At 40.9% G+C, this 26404-nt stretch overlaps 1 protein-coding gene across 1 annotated transcript in view; it reads right to left on the minus strand.

Annotated features, from left to right (window-relative positions):
* Window positions 1–973: 973 nt before the first annotated feature.
* LOC128943617 (microtubule-associated protein 1B-like) overlaps window positions 974–26404 on the minus strand; it is a 160727-nt gene continuing 135296 nt past the window's right edge. The window contains exons 3-7 of the mRNA XM_054286512.1: window positions 24695–24777; window positions 18407–18547; window positions 8055–14244; window positions 2212–2450; window positions 974–1138 (exon numbers count right to left, since the gene is read on the minus strand). Of these exons, the coding sequence (XP_054142487.1) occupies window positions 983–1138; window positions 2212–2450; window positions 8055–14244; window positions 18407–18547; window positions 24695–24777 (6809 nt within the window). The 3' untranslated portion in view covers window positions 974–982. The remainder of the gene's footprint in view (window positions 1139–2211; window positions 2451–8054; window positions 14245–18406; window positions 18548–24694; window positions 24778–26404) is intronic.

The raw sequence follows: 26404 nt of genomic DNA on the forward strand, positions 1-26404 counted from the left end.
TTTGATCAGTCAGATAGGTTTCTAGTATATACTTCATGCACACTCACACTTCTTTACTGGTTCAACTATGATCCTACACATGTGTTTTACAAATTTGCTGTGTCAACATTAAAAAATAAGTGCATCAAGTTTCTTTGTACATTCAAGTCACTTTCTAAGACAAATTGTCTACTGTATGTACTCCCAACTGCTTTGGTATTTTGTTTTAGTTAATTGACAGTGGACATGGGTGTTTAGGCATGTGTACTAGCCAGTTCTGACTGGAGTGAGTGGATTTTTGCTGGGAGCATGCCTTAGATCAGCAATTTTGTATGTTGAAGTAAATGTTTTAGAATTCACAATGAGGTTCAGACTACATGCATATTTGGCCTATGATTGTTATGGAATGTCAGTATGCAGGGTTCAAATTAAAGTGGAAAGCTGCTAATGAGCATTTAGGTTATACGTCACTTCCTAGCCACATTCTGCTTATTTTGCAGCTAACTTAATTCTGTAAAGTAAGGACCTCCTTTGCAATAGCTCAGATTTATACACATTTCAAACCTCCTTTTCATGTGAGTGCATAAACTACATTAAGCGATACAGCTGTTGCCATGAGATTACTGGAGATTAATTATTTATTACTTTCTCCTCCTACCCGTTTCTCTCTTTTTCTCTCTTTTTAATTCTTTAGAGGGCAAATGCCTGTACCTGGCATAAGTCACTTGGAGTTGCTAGTACATGGTTTTCAAACATTCAGTGAAGATGAAACTGGATCTGTATTTTCACAGTAAGTTTGACCCTATTATGGGAATGCTGTTATTTCCCTTAGCAATCAGCAAAGACTAAAAAATCTTTGTGACTTGCATCACTGTGATAGGATATAGCATTTTGCAGGTATACAGTTCAGCAGCTGAAATAGATGGGTTAAATTTTTAGAAAAGGTTTTTCAAACTGAAGAATTTCTGGACAAAAATTATTCTTGCAGTGCATGGTTTGGTTCTTACAGTTCAATCTTGCATGCGGGAAAAGATTCATCTTGCATAACAACAGTGCTGCTGCTTTCCAAAACCATAATGTTGAGGTCCTGCTGTTTCTCATGGGTGTCTTGGTACCATTCTCTCATCACTTCCGAGTCATGGGTTGGGATTAAGGTCACCTGCAACACAAAAGAGAATTCCTGAGGAATGGACAACAGAAGCAACTGATAAGAAAAATGTCTTTTTAAGAAGTTCTAGCCAACAATTATGATTCCCTTTTGGAAAATAAATAAATATGTAGATAACATAAAATGACTGAGAAGAAGCAGTTTATCAAAACAAAACCTTGGTTCTCTAAGGTACTTGTCACAGACATCTTTTGTGAAAAATCCTTTCTTTAGGATTTTTCCCTCTTCTGGAAGGCTGAGGCCCCAGAAAGAGACTGTAAACAATGGTTGTCTGCTGCTGTGGAATGCAACAGGTGCACCTGTGATTGGCCCATGTTCCATGTTTACAATTAAGGGCCAATCAAAGACAAGCTCTCTCTGGGACAGAATCAGAGAGAGCTCCGTTGTTGATTCATTCCTATTCTATTCTTAGCTTAGCAGCTTCTGAACTTTTCTCTCTATTCCTTTTAGTATAGTCTTAATGTAACTCATATCATAAAATAATAAATCCAGCCTTCTGATCATGGAGTCAAGATTCTCATCTCTCTCTGCACCCCTGAAAGACTCATGCAAACCCGGTAACAGGTACTGAAGTGCAACTTTCCAGAGAAGCAGCAGTCTATAGTCTGCAGTCTGCACTGATAGCTCTTCAGATTATGGCCAAATATTTTGTTTACTTATTTTTCATGTTGGAAAGGCACATGAAGTTTACATGTGTACATGTTGATGGCATAAACCATGAAACATTCACTTTTCTTTCCTACTTAAAACCTTCAAGGTTTCAAACTTGGATCATATATGGTATAGCAACAAGATCAAAAAGACAAATGGCCCTTTAAACCAGTTCCCAACTGTTTTATTCTCCAGAGACACGTCAGAAGGGTCAGAAATGGAGAAGCATTTGAGCATGGTGCACCTCTGTTCCTCACTTGGGTGTCCTCTCACATCACTTGTGAAACAAGGCGTCCAAGCTGGGAACTCCTGTCTCCAGCAGCTGCTGCCCACTCCAGAGGCACTCTGGCTTCCTGGAGTTGCTTTCCAGAGAAAATTACATTTCCAAGTAGAAATACTAGTGAAGAGCCTACCTGCATATTACTGTCCCACTGGGCCTTGCCCTCCAGCAGGGAGTCCAGAACAGCCCTGCTTGGCTCCTCAGCTGCAGAATCATTCCCGCTCACCACATAGTAGGAGGACCGCACCCTCTTGAAAAACTCAACATCAACATTCTTTCTATTGCTATGGTTGGGAATGTACACCAGATCCAAATACATTGGAGGTCCTGGAGGCACTGCTGTAGATTTTGATGACTTACTATTCCCAGCTCCTTTGGAAATCAAACAACAAAAGAACATATCACAGGCTTGTTAAAACATGCATTTGTTAATTACCACTATAACTGCTGAGATTATATTCTTAAAATTGCTTGTCTTAGTTAAACATTACATAGCTACAATTGTACTTCTATGTCCCCTGAAACACTTCTGCCATTATCCTCCTACATCTAACACGCTCCAACTTTGTTGTATGCCAATTGCAATTGGACTGGGAGGAAAAAAAATTGAATAAAAAAACCTAACTATATAATACAATAAAACCTCACTACCATATAATCAACATTTGACCAAACCTTTCCCAGTAATATCCTATTATCCAACAATTACTATGCAGGGCTGTGATTACTGAATTACCATTCAATAAATGGCAGTTTTATTTTCTGATTTAAGAAGTACAACTTATTGAAAGTTTCAGGTATGCATGATTATAAAAGCTAGGGTCACACAGGGAGCAATGCAGAAGTGGTCCTGAGATTTGGGGTACCAGCATATACCAAGACATAGTAGCTGTTGATATGTTCAAACTGTCTTACAGGTGCATCAGGGAGATACTACATGTGAGGAGAAAGAGGGGCCAAGTGGAATGTGGAAGAAAAGAGAAACTTCTTAAAGCAATTACTGCAGGAAGCTGAGAACAAATGTTTGTTTGCCTGGTGGTTCCTTATTTGCATATACAAAATAGCCACTTATCACAAAAAGTAGAGGGAAGCATGTTTTTCTGCTATACATAGCATAGTATCTGTTCTAAGAAGTCAAAAATAGCTGCTTTTGCTGCACACCGGATCATGGTGTGAAATGACAATCAGGATTCAACCAGTAATTTCATCTAGATGATCACCATTTATGTTTTATTGATCTCTTCATGATGTTACAGAGGATAAAGTTTGGTGTGCTGGTTTTGCATTAATTGATTTGTGGTGAAGAGGGAAAAAAGTCAGCCATAGAAGTGATTTTTTTGTGAGGAGCTGTGTGGTGGTTTGAGAGGAAGTAGGTTTTCTGGGATGCTGTGGTCAAATCAATGGGTGCACAGATTTTAATATTGGCACCTGATTTGGCCACTGGGATTTGGATACGCCTCTGAGAACACAGGGGTTAAAAAGCAGAGCACTCGCGAGGGAAGTCCTCTTGGGGTTTCTGGCGAGGGAAGCAGGTCAGACCTCCCCTGCCCAGCTGTCTGCTGCTGGGTGGGGGAGGGGAAAAGCCATGCGGCCTGGGAGAGGTAGGCCTGTGGCCCCGAGGGTGGAAGGGTGGAAGAGAGAGAGATCGGGAGCCATCGGGCAGCCCCCCCCCCCTTCCTCCCTGGGAGACAGAGAGAGAAGGCAGCCTGTGCTTGTGACTGTGTTACCTTGAAACTTGATAAACGTGCTAGTAGCACGGCTGAGAAGGAGAAGAAGGGGGGGGTGCAGCAAGAAGGTGTCTGGCTGTTTGTGGGAGCTTTTAACCCCTTTTTGGACAATGAAAACTTTACAGAACATTAACCTTTCCTAGGAGATAGAGTGGAAGATGAAGAAGGAAATGGGCAAGTGTGCTGAAGGTCTGAGCCAGTGAGAGATGTTGGAAGAATAGAGAAGAATTTTAGTGGGAAGAGATGATGGAGTGGCTTTTGCTGGACTCTTTTTGTATAGCCATGGACAGAACCATGTTTCCTTGTGATACAGAGACTGCATCTAGGGGTGGCAATGCCTCAGAACCAGGAGGGTTCAGTGTTGGTACCCCTCGGCCCCAGGGGGTGGAAAATTTGGGGGGGACAGCAGGTGTCCCAAAGTTGAGACTGCACTCTTTTTAGAATGGGACAAAGCATCCTTAAAAGATGACCCTAGGAGCAGCTCTGGTCCGTGTTCAGTGGTGAGAGCACTGGACATGAAAGGAAGAGGTCACTATGGCACAAGAAAGACTCCTCTCCTCTTGATGAATTGAGAATTGATTATCTACAGGATGGTGATGGACCGAGAGTCGGTGATTTGGGAGATGTATTGTATTGGGAATTTGGTGGGGGGAGGAGGAAATGTATTTGTAAGGTTTTCATTTTCCCTGTGTGTGTGTTTCTTTTTACTTATAGTTGTAGTGTAGTTAATAAAGTTTTCTTTATTTCTAAGTGGAGGCCTGCTTTGCTTATTCCTAGTCACATCTCACAGCAGAAACCAGGGAGAGTGTATTTTCATGGGGGCACTGGCATTGCGCCAGCATCAAACCATGACAAGCTGCTATCAGCTTCCTCTGTGCCTGGCAAAACCAATCGCTGGCTAGCTCTGAGAATTAGCACAGTGCTAAGCCAATTAGAAAAAAGCTGATAATGCCTGCATGATAACATATTTAAGAATGAAAACTTGCTGGAAGCTGTCTTGCTCCCTGCTCTCAAAAGAGGGGTGGGGGGGCAGGCTGAGGCCCCTTCCTAGAGGGGGCCGCTGGACATCATCCCAGTGTGGTTGTTGGGCCATGTTGCTGGGGGCCATCCCGGTGCTGCGAGCAACCATGCAGCTGGGGCGGTGCCGCACAGCTGTGGTTGCCTCAGCATGGCTCACAGTGGACTTTATTTACTTAGCTGATTTTAACCAGTCATGCTGAGGACAGAAAGACAAAAGCGGTTGCAGCAGTTTTTCTTTTTTTTGCGTCCCTCATGAAGAAAAGGTGCCGAGTGGAGCCAGCAGCTGGCACGGCTTGCACAGTGCCAGCAGAGACCACATGACCAATAGAGAGAGAAGCACGGCTAGCAATTCCCCAATTGCAGAGCCTGGACAAGGTTAGCCTTTCAGCACTGCAGAACTCTACAAAAATGGCTTCAATTGATAGAACTTGAGAACAAATGAACCTACTAACACTCATACTCTCCCGAGACTGAGAAAAGGAAAAAGTGAAGACACATGAAGAGAACAATATGGCGACACTAAGGTCAGTGCAAAAGAGGGGGGGAGGAGGAAGTGCTCTGAGCATTGGAGCTGAGATTCTTCTGTAAGCTGTGGTGAGGATTACAATACAACAAACTGTTTATCTGTAATTCATGAAGTGCATGGGGAGGATGCATCATTCACCTGCAGCCCATGAGAAAAAGGCACTGGTGCTGGAGCATGTGGATACTGAAAAGCTGTGATCAGGTGAGAGGCTTGAACAGAGAGAAAGAAAACCCTTGCTCTCAGAAATAGAAGAAGACCCTTGTTTTTATACTAGAACAACTCATCCTTAAAAACTGCACCTCATAAGCTAAACAGCCCACGAAAAGCAGTTATGGGAAGACTGCAAGCTGTGGGAGGGACTTCACATTGCAAGCAGGTTCTGGGCGGACTCTTAGCCTTGAAAATTAAAACCACGTTGGAAAAGTTCACAGAGAATTGTTTCCTGTAGGAAAGACCCCATGGCATAACAAAAGACACTCCTCTCCCTAAGTAAACCGACGAAAAATTTTTAGAAGTGACAAACTAACTGAAAACTCCATGTTTTGTCTCCCTGCACTGTGGGTGAGAAAGAAAGAAGGGCTAGGGGGAGGAAAAAGATGTTCTAAGAGTTTATTTTTAATTTTCATTATTCTCTTTTAATTCTCTTAATAAAATTTTCTTTATACCTTTTAAAGTTTTAAGCTTGTTTTGCCCTTAAAGTGTTTTTCTCCTAATCCTTATCTCACCCCATGAATTTTCTTTTCCCCTCCTCTGCTTAACTATAGCAGAAGAAAATGAATAAATAATTTTTTTAGGTGCACTGACATTTAGCCAGCATCAACCCATCGCATTTGGTAAACTAAATTATCTGAACAATGTACTCTATTTAGGATTAATTGTTGAAAATACACGAAAATCCAATACAATTGTCTAGAAGGACATTCATCACAGGGTAATATGTCAAATAAGCATGATAACATGATAAAATTTTCTGAATTAGAGAGGTTTTAACTATTGGGTATATTAAAAAAAACTATTATCATCTTTTATCATAAAAATTCTGTGATACATCTTTCTGAATTGTATATGCTAACATTGCATAATTTATTAGACATTACACTTAAATGTCATTATCAAATAGACCCTTGTATTCAGTGCTAGAATATACCTTAGAAGCATGTCTCAAGGAAGAAGAATCTAATATAAAACTGAAGTGCTGGAGAAATGTACAGCATGAGGAACTGCACTGCTGCTTTGAAAAGCATCTACTAGGAGCGACATGCAAATAATTGTGTAAGAAAGGAATAGTGGACCACTTAAAATGATGAAGCTACAGAGACCTGAATGCTGGTTTGCTTGTACTGAATCCTATACTTGCTCCTTGTAAAAAGTTTTAAATAAAACATCAGTCCTGAAATCAGAAAAATCCAAGTATCCCCAAAACACTCTAAGATGTGCCAGAAACAAAAAACTAGCATGTCTCCTTTGGTAATCTAATTCATATTTTATTACTACTTGGAATACACAACAGTAATTCAAAATTGCATTAGTTTTCTGGATATTTAGTCATCATTGATGGCGTAAAACTTTAACTGTGTATTGGTTCTGGCTGAGCTGTAATTAATTTTTCCATAGCAGCCCACACAGTGTTGTGCTTTGCATTTGCAGCTAGAAAGATGTTGACAACATACCAGTGTTTTGGCTACTGCTGAGCAGCACTGGCACAAGGTCAGCGCTAACATTCCATCCCCCCCATCAAGGAGCTGGAAGTGGGCAAGATCCTGGGAGGGGACACAACTAGGATAGCTGACTCAAACTGACCAAAGGGATATTCCATACCATCTGACAACAGCTCAGATAAAAAAGCTAAGGGAGAGAGGAGGAACAGGGGGCCATTGGTTATTCTACAATATTTGCCTTCCAGAGCAACTGCTGCATGAGCTGAAGCCCTGCTTCCTGGAAAGTGACTGAACATCATTTGCTGATGGGAAGTAGAAAATAAACTCTTTTTTTCTCTTTGCTTGTGTGTGTGTAAGCTTTCGCTTTCACTTTAGTAAACTGCCTTATCTAAACATACGAGTAGTTTTCCATCTGTTTTTCTCTCCCCTGTCCAGCTGGGAAGAGGAGTGGCAGAGCAGCTTGGTGGGCACCTGGTGTCCAGTCAAGGTCAACTGATCACAACTGGATTATGTGATGTACATGCTCAGCTCATTAAAAATGCTCTTACTGCTATTATAATTTTTTTAAATTACTATTTTTAAAATTATTCAAGCAAAGTAATAAAAGCATCCAATGTCTGATTGTACCTATGCCTCTCACAATATTGAATTGCATTACTTTATGTTAAGAATATTATGCCTATCTGATTCTTACTACAAATAAAGTAATTTAGTTCACTACTGATTTCATTTCACCTACAGAAGTGGTACTTTTAATTCTAATAGTTGGTTAACAATTTAGACAGTATTAAGTTTTTTATATTTGATGTACCCTCTCTAATTCTTTTCATCTTAGCAAACTGACACATCAGATTTATCAGACTGCAAAATTTATTTTAGTGAATTTCATTCATTTAAATGTAGCTATAATATGCCAAATTTATATTTAAAACATGAACTTTCCTTGGGGGTTTGCTACCAACCACATTATCAGCTGATGTAAAGGCAACCTAACTTCACTGCAACAACAAAGAAAATCTTAACATTAGGGAACTCCTGTCTTTACCTGTGGTTGCAGTCATTGCTGACTTGTATGTTGTTGTAGTTACTGCATTCTTGGTGTCCTTATCTTTCTCTTCCACTTGAGACTTTACTTCTGGGTTAGAGATATTTTTGAATGCTTTCTCCACAGACTCCTTTTTTTGAAAAACTACTCTGGAATTTTTGTCCAAAGATTCCTTTACAGCTGGTTTTGGCAAAGCCACTTGTTTTGATTTACCACCACTTCTTTTAAAAGCAGAAGACAACTTGGTCTTAGTACCCTGCTTTTTTGTCTTTGTCTTTTCTTTGAGGTCCTTATTCAAAGGTTTACCCAAATTCTGATCAGTGGGCAAAATCTCTGGATCAACCATGGAGATGTCAGGGTGCCTAGGGGAAGGACTGTGATCCTGCATTGGGGCAGGTGGTGGGTCAATTTGTTTGTATGTAATTGTCTTGTCTGTCAGAATGGTTTCTGACTCATCTTCAGAATCAATGTTAGCATCTGCAGTGATGGAAGGGCATTCCTCAGTCTCAGGGGGAACATCTGAGTCAGTCTGATATGGGGCAGACTCACTCATGGATGTGAGAGGGGTTTCATCACACTGCCACCCTTGCTGCTTTCCCCCAGAAGGTGGCTGAGCTCTCATAGATTGAGTTAATGGTTTCTTTTTATATTGAGACTGTTCCTCACTTGCAAACCACTCAAGGGGATTTGGGTTGATAAACGACGGTGAAAGTTCAGTTTTAGGATGTTTATATTCACAGGAGGACACAAGGCATAAGTCAACATCTTGACAGGATTCTGCTAAAGATTTTTCTGGAGTAAAATGTGCACTTGCTTCATAGGAATAGCTAGTAGCTTTGGATGACCTGGTGGTTTTCCCAGTTGTCTCAAATGAGAAATCTGTGGCTTCAGGTGAGTTGGAGGCTTTCCCTGTTGTCTCATAGGAGTAATCCATAGCATCAGGTGATCTGGTAGCTTTCCCAATTATCTCATAGGAATAATCTGTGACTCCTGGTGACCACACGATTTTCTCTGTCATCTCATAGGAATAATCTGTGAACTGAGGTGATCTAGATGTTGAAAGTGCCTCATAGGAGTAGCTAATATCCTCTGGTAACCCAACAGTTTTCTCTGAGACCTTGTAAGAATAACTAGGTTCTTCTGGTGACCTGCTGCTTTTCTCTAAATCTTTTTTTTCTGGGCTGATTAAAGGTTCTGGACTGTGTTTCGTTAGGGGTTCTTGGTAACTAAATGCTTTGACAGAGGACACTTGCAAAGATAATGAAGATGTGTGAGTAGCTGACACAGCTTCTGTGATTGCAGGAGGTGAATCTGGAAAACTAGGAGAGTACCGAGAAGATTCCCTTGGAGTTAATGGAGACAGGTCAGACTTTGGTGAAAGCTTTTCTCCTAGGCTCTGCATCTTTTGTGAAGTGAAAGAAGAATGTAGTGACATATGTCTGGGTGGAACAACACCTGAAAAGGTTTCTTCTGGCAGTGGTGAAGTTAACTGGGAATGTGTATGAGCTGATGAAGTTGAGGATGAAGCTTCAATTTGAGAAACTGAAATAATTTCTGAAATATCCTTCTCCTGAGAGTAAGATGATTGCTCCACAGGAGAAGTCTTCCATGCAAAAATAGGCTCCTGTATATCTGAAGGGCTATAATCTACTTCTGTCAGTCCATTTTCAGACATATGGCATATACTAGTGCCTACAGTAGGATAGTCTGGAGATTGCCTACTAAAGTCCATTGTTAAAGACTGCTCAGAGGACTCATGACCAAATTCTACTGACATAGTTGACTGCTCAGGAGATCTGTGACTGTGCACTGGGCTTCTTGATTTTGTAGTTTTAGGTGAGAAATCTGGTGGAGAAATTGACATGGGTCTTGGGCATTCTTCTTTAGATGGAGACATGTCTGTTTCCTGAAACAGTGTTGGTGTTTGTACAACTGACACTGAAAGGGAATCATCAACTTCAGTGGAGTGGGGGGATCCAACCTCAGCATGCAAAGAAGGAGATACATCATCAGTAGTTGGTTCTGGAAATGAACTAGTAGCAACAGATGCTGTAGAGACAGAAGCTACTCCTCCTATATGAGAATAGGTATCTTCTGCTACAACTTCATCAACTGGAGTTGCAGATGTGTCAGAAACAGTGCCTTCTGAAATTGACATTTTGGTGTCTTCCTTTAAGGAACCAAACTGACCGATATCTATTTGAGTTGGTGAGAGATCACCTGCTAACTTCCGCTGATCCAAGACCAGTGAATACTGAGAGCTGCTGGGTATTGTATCATCCAATTTCCTTTCTAGGCTGAAACTTTCCTTAATTACCATAAACTCCATATTTTTTTCACCTTGTTTTTCTTGGAAAAGGCTCACAGAGCTGGCTTCAGAAGCTGGGTTCATCTGAACAGGTGATTTTTTTTTTTCAGGTTTCCCCTCAGAAGGATTTCCATAATCTTTGGTGGGAGACTTTACATAAACACTCAAAAATGCATCATAAGTGGCCTCGGAACCTATCAGTGGTGGACTCCGTAGACACGAGAGAACCTTTTCAATAGGAGATTCTGAATCTGGCACAGGCTTATCCATAGGGCTAATTCTGGGTTTGGCAGACTCATCTTTGTCTTCACTGAGTTCAAAGATAACAGGAACTTCTGTTGACTTTTCACTGGTTTCAGAGGGAAGCTGACTGGATTTTTCATCAGTGGGAGATTGATAATAAGGCGTGTGGCCAGCGCTACCAGCAGCAGACTGTGAGGGAGATGCTACTCCTAATGTTTTATCTTCAGGGCTTGCACAGTGCTCTTTGGCAACTTCTTGATGTACATCAGACAATGTAGCCATGGGGACAGGCTCAGCCAAGACTTTGATCTCATTGGGAGCAAGTGAAAAGTTCACACTGTGTTCACTCAGTAGTGTTTTGGCAACAGGTGATAAAGGGGATAAACTCATAGCTGGGCTCTTGGCTGGACTGTGTTTTCCACCATCTTCTGGATAGGGTTCTTTGATTTCTAATTTGTCAGTGCCTTGTATTTCATTTCCTTTTTCACAATATACATCTTGAAATGCAGATTTACAGAATTTGTCTTCCTCTAATGAAGGTGGTGAGATGGTAGAAGCTGAGGCATTATAATCTTTACCTTCTGTGGCCTCTGTTTTGGATCCCTCTGATAATCCATTAAAAGCATCTGGAAGTGGAGAAAGTTTAGGTCTAGCAAATTCTTGAGAGTACAATGAAGTCTCATACTTGGTAATGTACCTATACTCTTGAGAAGGTGACTCACTTTCCTCGTTGATAGTTTCATCACTCATGACATCCTGGGGCATAGACATTTCATCCATTGGAGTTGGTTCACTGGCTATTTTGATGGTAGACTGTGTATAACCTGAAGTAGCAGTGAATTCCTCAGGTGGATTTTCTCTGTCTTCTTCATCAGAAACAGCAGCTTCATTTTCTGAGCCACCAGGTAATGTTTCTTCATGGACAGAAGAAGCCAGTTCAACTGCTGGAGACTGAGGCTCTGAGTGTTTTGTTGGTATAAGTAAGCCATATTTATCTTCAACTTCACCAGCTTCTGCAGCTTTGTCTACTACAGCCATCATACAATCTTCTTCAGCTTCTATTTTTCTAGTCTCCTCTTCATCTTTAATGTCTTTTGCTTTGTCTTCCTTGTCTTCTTCAGTCTCTTCAGTTTCTGCCTTTTCCACTGCTTCTTCCCCATCTTCCTCAGCCTGTTCATCTGATGCCTCATCATCTGCCTTTTCAACATATTTTTCAGCTTTAATATCAGCCATTATTTCTTCTGAACTCTCTTGCATTTTTCTTGCTTTCTTCATATATGGCTTTGTAGTGACCAGTTGTGTCTTTACCTCCTCATCTTCACCTCGCTCTTCAGCTTCCTCTGTCTCTGCCTTTTCCTCATAATTTCCTCCTTCATATGATTCTTCCAAGACAGTTCCCTCATCTTCAAACTTTGCATGGTCATCAACCCTGTGCTTTTCTACTGGTTCCAATTCCTCGGGTGTTTGTTCACACTCACCCTCTGCCTCTGTGGTAGTTATGCCTTCATCAGAGGACTCAGCAGGTCCTTCATGATCTAATTTTTCTTTTTGGACTTCAAAGGTCTCTTTTTGTTCTATGCCAGTGAGTCTTAGTTCATCCTCTATAAGTGCAACTTGAAGTTTCGTTTCTTTTATTGTTTCATCTTCTTCAGCTTTTAATTCCTCAAAATCCTTTGTTAAATCCTCTGGTGAAGACATAAGGGATCTCTCAACTTGAAGTTCTTTTCCACTAGCTGCAATTTCTGCAGCTGCTACAGTTGTGGTAGTGGCTCCAACTGTTGCAAGGGCAGTTTGAACTCCACTGACTTTAATCTCTTTCTTGACAGTCTTAATTTTGACTTTTTCCTTTGGCTTTTCAGCAGATATGGCTTCTTTTTTAGTAGGTTCCTCCTTCTTTTGTGGTTTAGTCTTTGCTGCTGGCTTTTTTACTTCAGTTGAAGCAGCAGATGTCTTTGTTTCTTTAGGAACCTTCTTGAGGTCTTTTCTGATTCCTTTTTTTTCCTTCTTAATTTCCTTCTCTTCTTTTTTACCTTCTTTTTTAACTTCCTTTGGTGGAGCTTCTTTCTTGACTTCCTTCTTAGTTTCCTTCTCTTCCTTTTTCACCTCTTTTTTAACTTCTTGCTTGATCTCTTCTTTTATGTGTTTTTCTTCTTTTTTGATGGATGTTTTCTCCTCCTTTTTAGAAACCTTTTCCTTTGGTTTTTCTTTTTTCTTTTCTTCAGGTTTTGCTTTGACTTCCTTTTTCACTGGCTTGTTCTTTGCCACTTTTGCTTTTATATCTGTAGCTTGTTTTTCAGGAGTTTCAGATTTTTGCTCTTCTTTACTTTTAACATCTTTTTCTGCCACTATGGGTTTGGTCTCCCCTTTTGCTGGTTTCTCTTTTTCAACTGAAACTTTTTCTTTGCTTTCCAATTTCTGAAGCTTTTCCGGTGCTGGACTAGGTTTTGCAGGCTCCAGTGTTTCTTCTTTAGATTCCTTTCTGACAGGCTTGCTTGGTGTCTTCTCAGCAGACTTCAGACTCTCCTTGCTGTCTGTTCGCTGTTTCAACTTTGCTTGTTTCACAGCTGGACTAGCAATGTTTCCAGTTAGGTCTTTTTGTGTAACCACTGGTTGTTTAAGAAAGTCTAAGTGTTTGAGCTTTTCTAGCCCTTCTAGAATATTATATTGTGTGCTGTTTCCAGGAAACAGAACTCGAATTATTTTTTCTATGGGATTAGCTGGATGCCACACAATGAGGGATGAGACAGAGGTGAAACAGGATAATGGAATGTCTAGTTCTTGGCCATTTGGTAGCAGGAATTCAGCTTTATCTTTGCTAGTACCACTCCACTGCTGCATAAAATATTGCATCTCTTTGCTGTTTTTGATAGGATTAAGCACATACATCTCAAGTTTGCCAACTCCCATTTTCTGAAATAAAATTACAGGGTCAGTGGTATTTCCTCTGTTTCTGAAAAGAGGTTCTGGTTTCATAGACAATTTATTTAAATACTGGAGAGTAAACCAAGCTTCTTCTACACTCCTATTTACTCTAAAGTTAGGATCCAGGTTCTTCAGGTTGTCAGGTACATTAAAGAATACAACACCTAAATCAGGTGAGATCAGATTTTTCATCCAATCACTGTTGGTAGTAGACCCTTGGGACTGTTCCTCTTCTAATTCAGCTATCTTTCGCTGAAGCATGCTATTGATTCCTGGCAGGTTATCATCTCCAATGTGAGTGAGTAGAATGGAATCTAACCTGTCCAAGTGCCGGATAAGTTTCCAAAAGCAAGATTTTCTTTCAGATCCTCCATTGATAAGCATGTTGAATCCGTTCACTGCAAACAAGGCAGAGTCACCTCTTCCACCTGGGAAAATATAACAGCAGGGTTTGGAGAGTTTCAAGAAGCCTCCTGAAGTTGGAGGTTCCAAAATGTCAAAGGGTGATGGCACTTCTACTGATTCTGACAGATACTCAGTGAATTCAGAGAGTCCTTCCATTTTGGGCAATATGGAAGCTGAGTTGAGCTTAATGTTAATAAAGTCTTGAAGATTGTGTCTGTCAAGGTTAGAATTTTTCCATTCTCCTTCCTCAGGGCAGAAAAGAGTTAAGCTGGCTTTGTTGGCAGGGTGTGTGGTGCTCAATAATTCACCAATCTAAGGTTGTAAAACAAAACCACAAGATGCATGTAAATTCCTTTTTTAATTACAATTAATATCAGAACATAATAGTTCCTGAACAGATAAAACCTTTTTCATTTTCTTCTGCACTGTTGAGTACCTATCCTAGAAGTTAAAGGAACCAGCTATCACAATTAGTTTTCTACTGTATTTTTTAAAATACAAAGGATCAACTTATGAGGAAATGTCCCTTCCTCGCTATCTAAAGGGGGAAAGTACCCCAATGTTCTCCCCTGCCTCCTCTACCCTTTATAGGAGAACAGTACAAGTTTTAATTTAGGGGGATGAGGACTATGAAGCTAATGTTGCCAGAGCTGCCACTATCTCTGCCATTGGCTCACAAGTCTCCCTGCTGCCCCTGTCCATTCAGAAGAGCCAGAAAAATATCTAAGGGAAACAGCACATCCTCTTAACAGGCAGAAAGAATAACTGCAGCCCAGAGGAGACTAGCATCCTCCTGGAGCAGCTGCCTTTTGCATCCCCTCCTTACACAGCATGTATTTCACAACATCACAGTTCTTTCTGCAGATTGGCTCCTGACTCCCAGACTGCAGGGCAGTTTTCCAGAACACTAAGAAATTATTTATTCCATCAAAAATGCAAAAAGTTGCAAGTTTTGTATTTGTGAGATTGTGAGGCAAATATATTTATATATGTTCTATTTTTCTGGTTTTGGCTGGGATAGAGTTAATTTTTTTCATATTAGCCAATATAGAGCTGTGTTTTGGATTTGTGCTAAAAAAAAGTGTTGATAACACAGGGATGTTTTAGCTGTTGCTGAGCCGGGCTTATATAGAATCAAGGCCTTTTCTGCTTCTCATATCACACCATCAATGAGTAGTCTGTGGGTGCACAAGAAGTTGGGAGGAGACACAGCTGGGGCAGCTGACTCCAAGTGACCAAAGGGACATTCCATATCATATGTCATGCTCAGCATATAAAGCTAGGGAAGGAAAGAGAAATGGGAGGATGTTTGGAGTGATGGCATTTGTCTTTCCAAGTCACCATTACTCATGATAGATCCCTGCTTTCTTGGAAATGGCTGAACACCTGCCTGCCCATGGGAAGCAGTGAACTAATTCTTTATTTTGCTTTGCCTATTAAATTGTCTTCATCTCAACCCACGAGTTCTCGCATTTTCCCCCTCTGTCTCACCAATCCTACTGTGAGGGAAATGAGCAAGCCGCTATGTGGGGCTTAGTTGCCAGCTGGGGTTAAGCTATGACAAATATATATCAAAATGCATATATAATATTATGCAATATATATTTATAATGCTTTATATATATAGTTTTATAAATAAAAAAATATAAATTCAATGATAAAGAAAGAGCCAGAAAAAAAGTGTTATGGTTAAAAACAATCTTGTCATTATTTTTATTTTCAACTCATGGATCACAAAAGTGAAATTCTAGAATAACTCCATTAATTTTGACAGTGTTTGAAAATATGTTTTCTAGCTTAGGCCAGGACAGGGCTAATTTTTTACAGTAGTCAGGAGAGGGAAAGGCCAGATCCCAGTGTTATTCAATACCACCTCATGTCATTGCTAGGGATAGGGGAAAGGGACTGTCTCTGGCTTCAGAGGAGGAGGGTGACCTTTTCTCAGTCAGGAGAAAAATGTGGTCAGGAAGAGTCAGTTAGTATTTGTCAAAGTTTTCTATGTAAATAGTTTCTTTGTCTTACAGCTTTTATTATTAATATTCTTGCTGTTACTATTAGTTTTCTTATCTTATTGCTGTTTCCAGTATATTGTTCTTTTCTCAACCCATGATCTTTGCCTTTTGTGCTTTCAGTGGGGGTGGAGGGGGAGAGGGTGGCATCTGGTTTGGGAGAGTCTTGGTGGGGGCACTAAATTGGGGAGTACCATTCCTAAACCACAACATGCTAGTACTAACATGATTTACTGAAATAAAGGCATAGAAAACAAAACGTTCTATGCCATAGTATGAAGAGCTATTGCTCTATTCCAGTCTGAACTAAAAACCAATATTTGGTGTTTCCATATTAGTACACAAACATGAAAAGGTATGATATACTTTTTATGTTCTTCCAGTTCCACAGACACATTTGACTTTTTTTTTAACAGGAAAATAGGTAAAATATAGCTCATTTCTGTTTTATTTGCACTTAACAAATAGACCACTAAATTATATAAACTATAGAATTAATTCAGCCATAAAATTCAATGCAAAATATAGCCACATGGTATCATGCAAAATACCCCAACCTTCTTTGCAGACACTCAATTACTAGTTCAAGCTATAGGAGTAGCTTTCATAAAGATAATATCAATTAGAATGCAGCTGAATAATTTGAAAGTCTTGGACTACAAACTGAATCAGAAGAAATGGATATATAAAAAAAGATGCTTGATTACAGCAGATCTCTGTGGCCCTCTGTGTGTCTTGCTTCCTTTCTTTGTGTTACATAATTTATTTTCAGCACTTACCAATAATAAAATGCAACAAAGATAATGGCTGTAATTGAAAGAAAAATTATCATACCGATAACTAAATAAAGCAGAAAATACATGTTTTCTATCTTTGTTGCATTGAAACCATTTGATTTGAGTATAAATCTCACTCCTATGTCACACATGGCTCTTCTGTGAAAAAGCAAAGCAGAAAAAAAACGAAGTGAAACTTGTCTCAACCAGCATGCCCAGATCCCTTTCTGCAGGGCTGCTCTCCAGCCACTCATCTCACAATCTATACTCATGTCTGGCATTACTCCATCCCAGGTGCAAAATCCAGCAATTGGACTTGTTAAATTTCATTGCCCAATGTTCTGATCTATGTAGATTCCTCTGCAAGGCCTCTTGTTCCTCAAGAGAGTCAACAGCACCTCCCAGTTTGGTATCATCAGCAAATTTGCTAATGGTGCATTTAACTCCTCCATTGAGATAATTGATAAATATATTGAACAGAATTGGCCCTAGAACTGAGCCCTAAGGAACACCATTAGAGACTGGTCACGAGTCAGATATAGCCCCATTCACTAATATCCTTTGAGCCATGCCCTTCAGCCAGTTCTTCACCCAGTTCACCATAAGCCCACTCATCCCATAGCTGGGCAACTTTTCCAGAAGGATGCTGTAAGGGACAGCATCAAAAGTCTTACTAAAATCCAGGAAAACTGCATCCATCACCTTCCCATCATCCACTAGGTGGGTGACCTTATTGTAGAAGGTCTACAACCTCTCTGGGCAACGTGTTTCAGTGTTTCAACATCCTCATTGTAAAAAAATTTATTTCTTATATCTAATCTAAATCAACCCTCTTTTAGTTTAAAAACATTACTTCTTGTCCTATTTCAACAGGCCCTGCTAAAAAGTCTGTTCCCAAATGGATAGAACAAGGTCACATTCGAACTCATGCAAACGTTTGCCAGTGCTGAACTTTCAAAATCCACTCCACTGAAATGCTCCTATTTAATTTTGGGAACTAAATACCTAGGGACAAAGCCATACAGATTATTTAAATATATACTTTACACAGCAGCCAAATTAAGTGTGACAGCTTGTTTATTACAGGTTCCTGCCCTACAGGGACATTTAGACAATACATTAAGAAAAACAGCAAAATAACAAGTCATGAAAGAAACAGCATTAAATATTGGTATATTTCATTATTATTTTTTTCTTCTGTAAATCCCACAAGATTTAGATTTCACTATCAAAATGTTAAGCACTACAGTAAAGAAGTCAAACAGGTAGGCGGTGCAAAAAAACTAGAGCCATTCCAACAGATAGTCTGTCTTATTTCATGTTATTTATTACTAACTTTCATCAGGCAAGGACCTGCTGTCAAATTCAACTGCTTTGTATGTGCACCTTAGATAAACAAGCTCTATATTTTAAACACAACACTGTCTCCTTCCATTGTCAAAATGTTCCTTGGTTTTCTCTTTCTTGAAATTACAATTTAATTCCCCCAATTAAAATGCAATTCCTTTATAAAGCAATTTATGTCAAAACTGAAGTAAATTGAATGTCTTTAAAGAAAGCCCATAATGAAGAGTAAAAAGTATCAGCATTATTTAGTTAATGCTAATTCTAACAAGAGGCCAAATTTTATTCTCTTAAAAACCTGTGCCATCACATGACAATATATGGAAAACACTTTTCTGAACACACCTCTTGATCTGTGAAGATCTCAATAAAATTATTGAAGGAGAAGGTCCCTGACTGAAGAATGAGTTCTCCTGTGTTTTCAAAGCACTGTCCAGTTAGTACAAGGAGCTTGTGTCTTGCAGCATCTGTGATCATTAAGTACACCTAAAGAGGAGAGAAACACATCAGTAATGGGAGTTATCATGTGTTTGTACATTCCTCTGAGAACATAAGGTTTACCTCATTTAATTTAAAGCATATTTTGCACCAAAGCCTCCATGAGACTGTCAAAACATTTTCAAGTTATGAAGTTTTTTTTATTGTCTGGAGCTTGATGATGGCACAAATAGAGTTGAGTGTTTATGGGTAAGAACCAGGAGAAAGGCAATCAAGGCAGATATCCTGGTGGGGGTCTGTTATAGACCACCCAACTGGGATGAAGAGGTAGATGAAATATTCTATAAGCAACTGGGAGAAGTCTCCCAAATGCTAGCCTTCATTCTCCTGGGGGACTTCAATTTACCAGATATCCGCTGGAAATACAATGCAGCAGAGACAAAACAGCCTAGGAGATTCTTGGAGTGTGTGGAAGAAAACTTGCTGACACAGCTGGTGAGGGAGCCAACTAGGGAAATCACCTCCCTGGACTTGCTGTTTGTGAACAGAGAAGGACTGGTGGGTGATGTGATGGTTGGAGGCTGTCTTGGGTATAGTGATCATTGAGTTTTCAATTCTTAGAGAAATAAGGAGGGGTGTCAGCAGAACTGCCACCTGGGACTTCTGGAGGGCAGACTTTGGCCTGTTAAGGAGACTGGTTGAGAGAGTTCCTTGGGAGGCAGTCCTGAAGAGCAAAAGAGACCAAGAAGGCTGGAAGTCTCTCTCACCTTTTTGCTGCCATTATTATTATTATATTATATTTTATTTGTTTCAATTATTAAATTGTTTTTATCTGAACCCATTATTATTTTTCTTTTCCTGATTGTCCTCCCCATACCACCAGGGTGGGGGGAGACTTATGAGTGGCTGCATGGTACTTAGTGACCAGTTGGGGTAAAACCATGGCAAGCAAAAAAGAGAAAGGAAATAAAAGTAAAGACACAAGGGAAAATAGAGTAAGGAGCAGAAGAAAACAAAACTTGAATGAAAAAGTATCTATTCCTTCCATAACTCTTGTTGAATTTTAATAACACTGTATCAGGACACCCTTGGGCGACTGTATCCCACATGCTAATATGTCAGACTGTTTTTGGAAGGCCAAATTTCTTTTCCTAATGTACAGCATTGCTTGTCATTCTGTTACAAAAATGTCACTAAAAAGCAACAGCCTTAAATCACACAAAGAAGTTGCATATTTACTGTCATTCTGTTAAATTCCCTACAAAGTTAAAGGATGTTTCTGTTTCACCATAATTATAATCAAGCACTCAGATACAGTCACATGTACTATTTACATCTCATGATACCACTAACTATGGACACAATAACTTTTTTAAGTGTACCATCCCAAGACGTTTTTCAAAACAGTAATAAATTATGTAAATGCCTGATGGCTCAAAGGAACATGCAATGGAGAAATAAACTTCTGCATTTTGAAACAACTGTTAAATATTTTAAACTAGAGCTTTGTTATTTTATTTTACCCTCACTATAGCTATTAATAATCCCTATTTCCCTCCAGAGGGAGATTTACTTGCATGCTAAGAAAAATCTATATATTCAGTATACTTCTGTACTGTTCAGTAAACTTTTTGCAAATGTGATGGGTTGACCTTTAGTGGCCTCACCAAGCCTTTTTATGACATATTGTATGTGGTGTCCTATGACTTCATACTCTTGTAAAAAGTCACTCTCCAGTTTTCTTGTAGGTTCCCTTTAGATACCAAAAGGCTACTATAAGGAGCCTTCTCTTCTCCATGCTGAGCAGTCCCAATTATCTCAGCCCATCTTCATTGGTGAGGTGCTCCAGTCCTCTCATCTTCATGGTCCTCCTCTGGACTCTCTCCAACAGGCGGATGCCCTTACTGTGCTGAGGACTCCAGAGCTGAATGCAGTACTCTAGGTTAGGTAGGGTCTCTCGAGAACAGAGCAGAAGGGGAGAATCACCTCCTTGAATCTGCTGGTAATGCTTTTTTTCATGCAGCCCAGGATATAGGTGGCTTTCTGAGCTGCAAGTGCACATTCTCAGGTCACATCAAGCTTCTTGTCAATCAACAACCCCAAGTCCACATCAGCTCAGCCTATATTATGCTTGGGATTGCCCTGACCCGGGTCCAGGACCTTGCTCTTGGTGTCATTGAACTTCATAAGGTTTGCACGTACCCACCTCTCAGGCCTGTCAAGGTCCCTTTGGGTGGCATTCCATCCTACTGGCATTTCTGGATGGCCCTTCTCTGGACTCACTCCAGCAGGTCTACATCTATTTTATGTTGGGAGCTCCAGAACTGGATGCAGTACTCCAGGTGGGATCTCACGAGAGTGGAGCAGAGGGACAGGATCACCTCCTTTGACCTTCTGGTCATGCTTCTTTTCATACAGCCCAGAACATGGTTGGCTTTCTGGGCTGCAAGTGCACATTGCCTGTTCATTTCCAGCCTCTCATCTACCAGCATCCCCAAATCCTTCTTGGCGGGGCTGCTCTCAATCCATTCATCCCTTAGCTTGTATTGATACCAGGGGTTGCCCCTACCCAGGTACAGCACCTTGCACTTGGCCTTATTAAACCGCATAAGATTCCCATGGGCCCACATCTCAATCCTACCCAGGTCCCTCTGAATGGCATCCTGTCCTTCAGGTTTGGCAACCACATGACTCAGCTTGGTGTCATCTGCAAACTTGCTGAGGGGACACTTAATCCCACTGTCTATGTCATTGATGAAGATATTAAATAGCACTGGTCCCAATACAGATCCCTGAGGAACACCACTTGTCACCAGTATCCATCGGGACATTAAGCTGTTGACCACTACCCTCTGGATGTGACCATTCAACCAACTCCTCATCCACTGAACAGCCCACCCATCAAATCCATATCTCCAATTCAGAGAGAAAGATGTTGTGAGGGATTGTATCAAAAGCTTTACAGAAGTCCAGATGGATGGCGTCTGTAGCCCTTTCTGTTGTCCACTGATGTAGTCACTCCATTATAGAAGGCCACAAGATTGGTCAGGCAGGACTTGCTCTTGGTGAAGCTGTGCTGGCTGTCTCAAATCACGTCCCTGTCCTCCATGTGTCTTAGCATAGCTTCTAGGAGGATCTGTTCCATAATCTTCTCAGGCACAAAGACGAGGTTTGTAGTCCCTGGGGTCTTCCTTTCTAGTCTTTTTAAGATGGGTGCAATTTTTCTGTTATCTTGTTCACCTGACTGCCATGACTTTTCAAATATCATGGAGAGTGGTCTGGTCACTACATCAGTCAATTCCCTCAGGACTCTGGAATGCATCTCATCAGATCCCATAGACTCATATGTGTTCAAGTTCCTTAGGCTATCACAGACCTGATGTTCTCTTACAGTGGGAGGGACTTTGCTCCTTCAGTCCCCATATTGTAGTCCATCCACTTGAGACGTGTAGGAATAAAGACTGCAGTTTGGGGCAGCTGACCTGAACTGGCCAAATGAATATTTCATACCACAGAACGTCATGCTCAGTATATAAACTGGGGGGAGTTGGCCAGGAGGGGACTAACTGGGCATTGGTCAGAAGATTATGAGCTACTGTATTGTGCATAACTTCTTTCTCTTGGGTTTTATTATTCTCTCTCTATCCTTTTCATTACTCTTATTATTGTTACTATTATTTTATTATTTTATTGTATTTTATTATGTTTTGATTATTAAACTGTCCTTATAGACTTACTTTTTTTTTTTTTTTGATTCTCTTTTTCCTCCCCAGTGTGGAGTGAGTGAGTGGCTGCATGTGTCAAGACTTAAAGAATGCAGTGAAATGTCTCAAAACACTGTCAAAGAAGGAAATTCTCAAAAGGTAAGCCACCAAAACAGGCACATCTGGCAAACAGGAAGGTGTTAATTTCAGGCCTAAATGGAGGAGAATGTTTGGGATTAGGACATTAAACAAAATTGTAGTGTAGAAATTTGTGATAAGCGCAGATGTCAAGAAAAGGAAGATGCCAGGCCTGGCGAGGCAGATGTGGGTAACCTATTTAGACAAAAATTCCTACCATGGCAAACTGTGAGAAAGGAAGTCCTTGTACTCATGCCAGCCCAGGTTGTGGGAACACCATCTATGCTCTGTGGATTCCTGGGACTTGGACGGTATAAGTGGTACGTCCAGAAGAAAACCAGTGGACCCCCACCACTGAGAAGACCAGAAGAAGAAAAGCCAGCAGGATGATGCAGGGACCCACATGGTGGTGGCTATCTCTCTACTTAATCTGTCTCTTTCTCTCTTCCTTCCCCTGTCCCCCCCCCTCATTTATTGTTAAATAAAATCCATACTATTTACTTTGGCATATGGTCACATTTGTACCTTAATTTGGGTGGAGGCATCTTTTAATAATTGGATCCTAACAACCTGGTACTTAATTGCTGCTGGGGTCAAACCATGAAAGTTTCTTCCTGTTTGTGTTTGATATCACTTCATGTTGGTAAATAAGTAGAATTTTTGACAAAGTACTGCAAGCAGAGTGTGTTGGTTTTGCATGGCCTGGTTCTTGGTATTGGGGGGCAGCCACAGAGGTGGCTTCTGTGAGAAGATACTAGAAGCTTCCACCAAGTCTGGCAGAGCCAATCCCTGATGTCTCTGAGGGTGGACATGCCACTGGCCAAGGATGGGCCAATTAGCGATAGTGGTAACGCCTCTGTGATAACATATTTAAGAAGAAAGAAAAACAAAAAAATTGGGCAGTTTTAATTCCAGCCAGAGAAGAGCAGAGTGAGAACACATGAGAAGAACAACTATGTAGACACCAAGGTCAGTGAAAATGGAAGAGGAGGAGGTGCTCCAGGCACTGGAGCCGGGATTCCTCTGCAGCCTGTGGTGAAGACCATGGTGAAGCAGACTGTCCTCCTGCAGTCCATGAAGGAGGTGCCCATGCTGGAGCAGCTGGATGCCTGGAGGATACTGTAATCCTGTGGGAGATCCATGGAGAGAGGGGCCCTGCACTTAGGCTGGAATAGCCTGTCCTTGAAGGACTGCACCCCGTGGAAGAGTGACCCATGCTACAGAAGCTTTCTGAGGACTGTTGCTCATTAGATGAAACCACATCAGAGAAGTTTTCAGAGAACTGTCTCCCATGGTAGGGACCCCATGGTGAAGCAGAGGAACGACTTGTCTCCCTGAGCAGCAAGAGAAACTACCGGTAATAAATTACCAAAACTCCCACTCCGTGTGTCCCTGCACTGTCAGTGGGAAGGAGGGACAAGCTGGGGAGGGGGGGGGGGGGTGTAAAGGTGTTTTTAAGGGTTTATTTTACTTCTCATTATCCTGCTCTGACTTTTTTAGTAATAAATTCACTTTAAATCTCTCAGTTGAGCCTGTTTTGCCCTTGGAGTGTTTTCTCCCCATCCCTATCGCAACTCATGAAGCCTTTGTTAAATTTTCTCTCCTCTGTCCAGCTGTAGCAGAGGAGGGTGAGTGAATGGATTTTGTGGGTGTCTGGCATCTGGCAACTCTCAAATCACCACACAGAGTAATTTCATTCCACAAAAGAAATTGTACTATGTCAGTGCTTCTCAGCACTGGCTAGCAATGTAATTATCACTAATTTTTACAACCTTCAATATCACTAGCTAAATTTGTCAATTTTTTCTTTGAACTACATCCTCAGTTATTTGGCTCTACTCTGCAAGTTCATGAGGAATTGACAGAACTCTTCTGGTGCACTCTTCAGAGTCCATTGATCATGCCATACAGTTTTTGAAGGACAGATCACATAGATCAATCTAGCATCACCACCACGTAGATGGTCATTCTTCTTGAGGACCTAAATTTATCACAAGGAACTAGATTTCATTTCAGGCACTTTTTCATATGCAAAAAAGGCAGCCAAAGCTACCAAACAATGGAGGAACAGAAGAAAACCAGCTGTAGCTTCACCACAGCTGTCTTCACTTCATCTAGAAAAGAATTTGGTGTGTTATGAGGAAATGAGTGCTGGCTAAGTGGTATGTTTCTGTCCTATGCCTTTGAAGCTTTATCAGAAGTCCAGGAAAACAGGAAAAAATCAAGGGCTTTTTTGATGTTTTTGATTATATTTGCTCCTACCTTGTCCTCTTGTCTGCAGTTAGGAGCTTCTCTCAACCTGTCCACTTAACAAAGCTTTTATGACACATCCAGTGAAATATTTCTGACTTACCTCAGTGCTAACTGCTTCATCTGAGGGATTGATTAGGACTACAGTTTCTAAGACATCACTTCTGTGGTGAAGAATCTTCTGACCTGCAAGCACGGAGAGGAAAAAGAAGACATTAAATTCAACCAGCGTGGCTTAAACCAGTGCTTTCCCAGAGCTACTTATATGTTCCATTGTGGCACAGCCCTAAGGTTACCCAGGACAGTGCACACCGGCCACAGCAACTACTGTGTGCTGGCTCATGTCTTCAAGAATACCCATGGCATGTGGTCTTATGGGCCAGAAACACCACTCTCAAAAATTCATAGAATTATAGAATGGTTTAGGTTGGAAGGGACCTTAAAGATGATCTCATTCCAACTCCCCGACATCGACAGGGACACCTTCCACTAGACCAGTTGGCTCAGGGCCCCATCCAACCTGACCTTGAACAATTCCAGGAATGGGGCATCCACAGCTTCTCTGGGCAACCTGTTCCGGTGCCTCACCACCCTCACAGTAATGAAAGTCTTCCTAATATCTAATCTAATCCTATTCTCTTTCAGTTTGAAACCACTCCCACCTCATCCTATCACTATTGATGCCATGATGATTTTTTGCCTTTTCTTTTAATATACCTTTTATGTATTCTCAGTATTCTTAGCATACGTACTTGTAATTTGTGAGGTGAGGGTCTGTAGTGATGTAGAGTCCCCAGGCAGGTGCAAAGGAGAGCTGCTTTGTTTCAAAAACCCGGCCTTTTAAAGCAATTAGCTGGTTATCAGCTACACAGTTTTAAATCATAACAAATATAATTCTACCAACCACCATACAACACGATGTGAACACACAATGGTTACATAACTTGTTTTTCTACCTCTAATTCAGCTGAGTCACTTTCCCGTAGTCCTTTTCTGCTTAGCTGAAGTAGCAGGCCTGATCCATGATTTTACAAGGCCTCTCCTTTCTAAGGTTTTACCTATATGCAACAGCTATTCTTTAGCTTGATATCTCAGCCTCAGCTTAGTCCTGGTATTCTACTAGGCAAGAAGACCAAACATCCTAAAGGCCTCAAAGTTGGAGGCTGGAACGCCTTACACTGTCTTGAGAAATCAAGACTCTCTCTGGAACATATTTTGTAAACTAGGTTCAAGCCCCATCTGGAGGAAATACTTTAGAATACGAAGATGTCATTCATTTAAACTTCGCATTTGGGAATCTTTGTCAGATATGCTAATTTGCAAGGTCTATAAAACTGTATAGGTGTGTCTTGGTTTAAAAAGATGGATGTCTGCTAAGGAAGGCAGAAGCCTCCCCTGAAATGGAAAATGTAAACTCCCTCCCTCCAAATTAATATAATTTTGAAATTAAAAGGCTCTCACGCAAAGATATGGGAACAGGAATAACAGTTCTTTACTAGAAAAACTAAAAAATACAAATGTAATAGTATAAACATCAACAAAAAAAACCACTGACAGAGTAAGAATCCGACCTGACATCCTTTGGGTCAGGATGTTCGTAGCAGTCCAATTGGATGGTGGCTGCAGTCCTCCTGCAGTGACAGGTGTCGTTCTGTTGGAGCAGTGATCCTGTAGAAGGGTGGAGTTTTCCTCTGAAGGTTCGGTTGTGGTGTAGATGGGCCTGGTCTTCCTCTGGGAATCCAGTGGAGAAGACAGCTACCCCTCTGGGAATCCAGTGGGACAAAGGCCGCCCTGGTGTCCCAAAATCTCAGAT

Source organism: Melozone crissalis, unplaced genomic scaffold (assembly GCF_028551555.1).
Source record: "Melozone crissalis strain CALT ecotype California unplaced genomic scaffold, PUWL_Pcris_2 ptg000049l_1, whole genome shotgun sequence".
Classification (NCBI taxonomy): domain Eukaryota; kingdom Metazoa; phylum Chordata; class Aves; order Passeriformes; family Passerellidae; genus Melozone; species Melozone crissalis.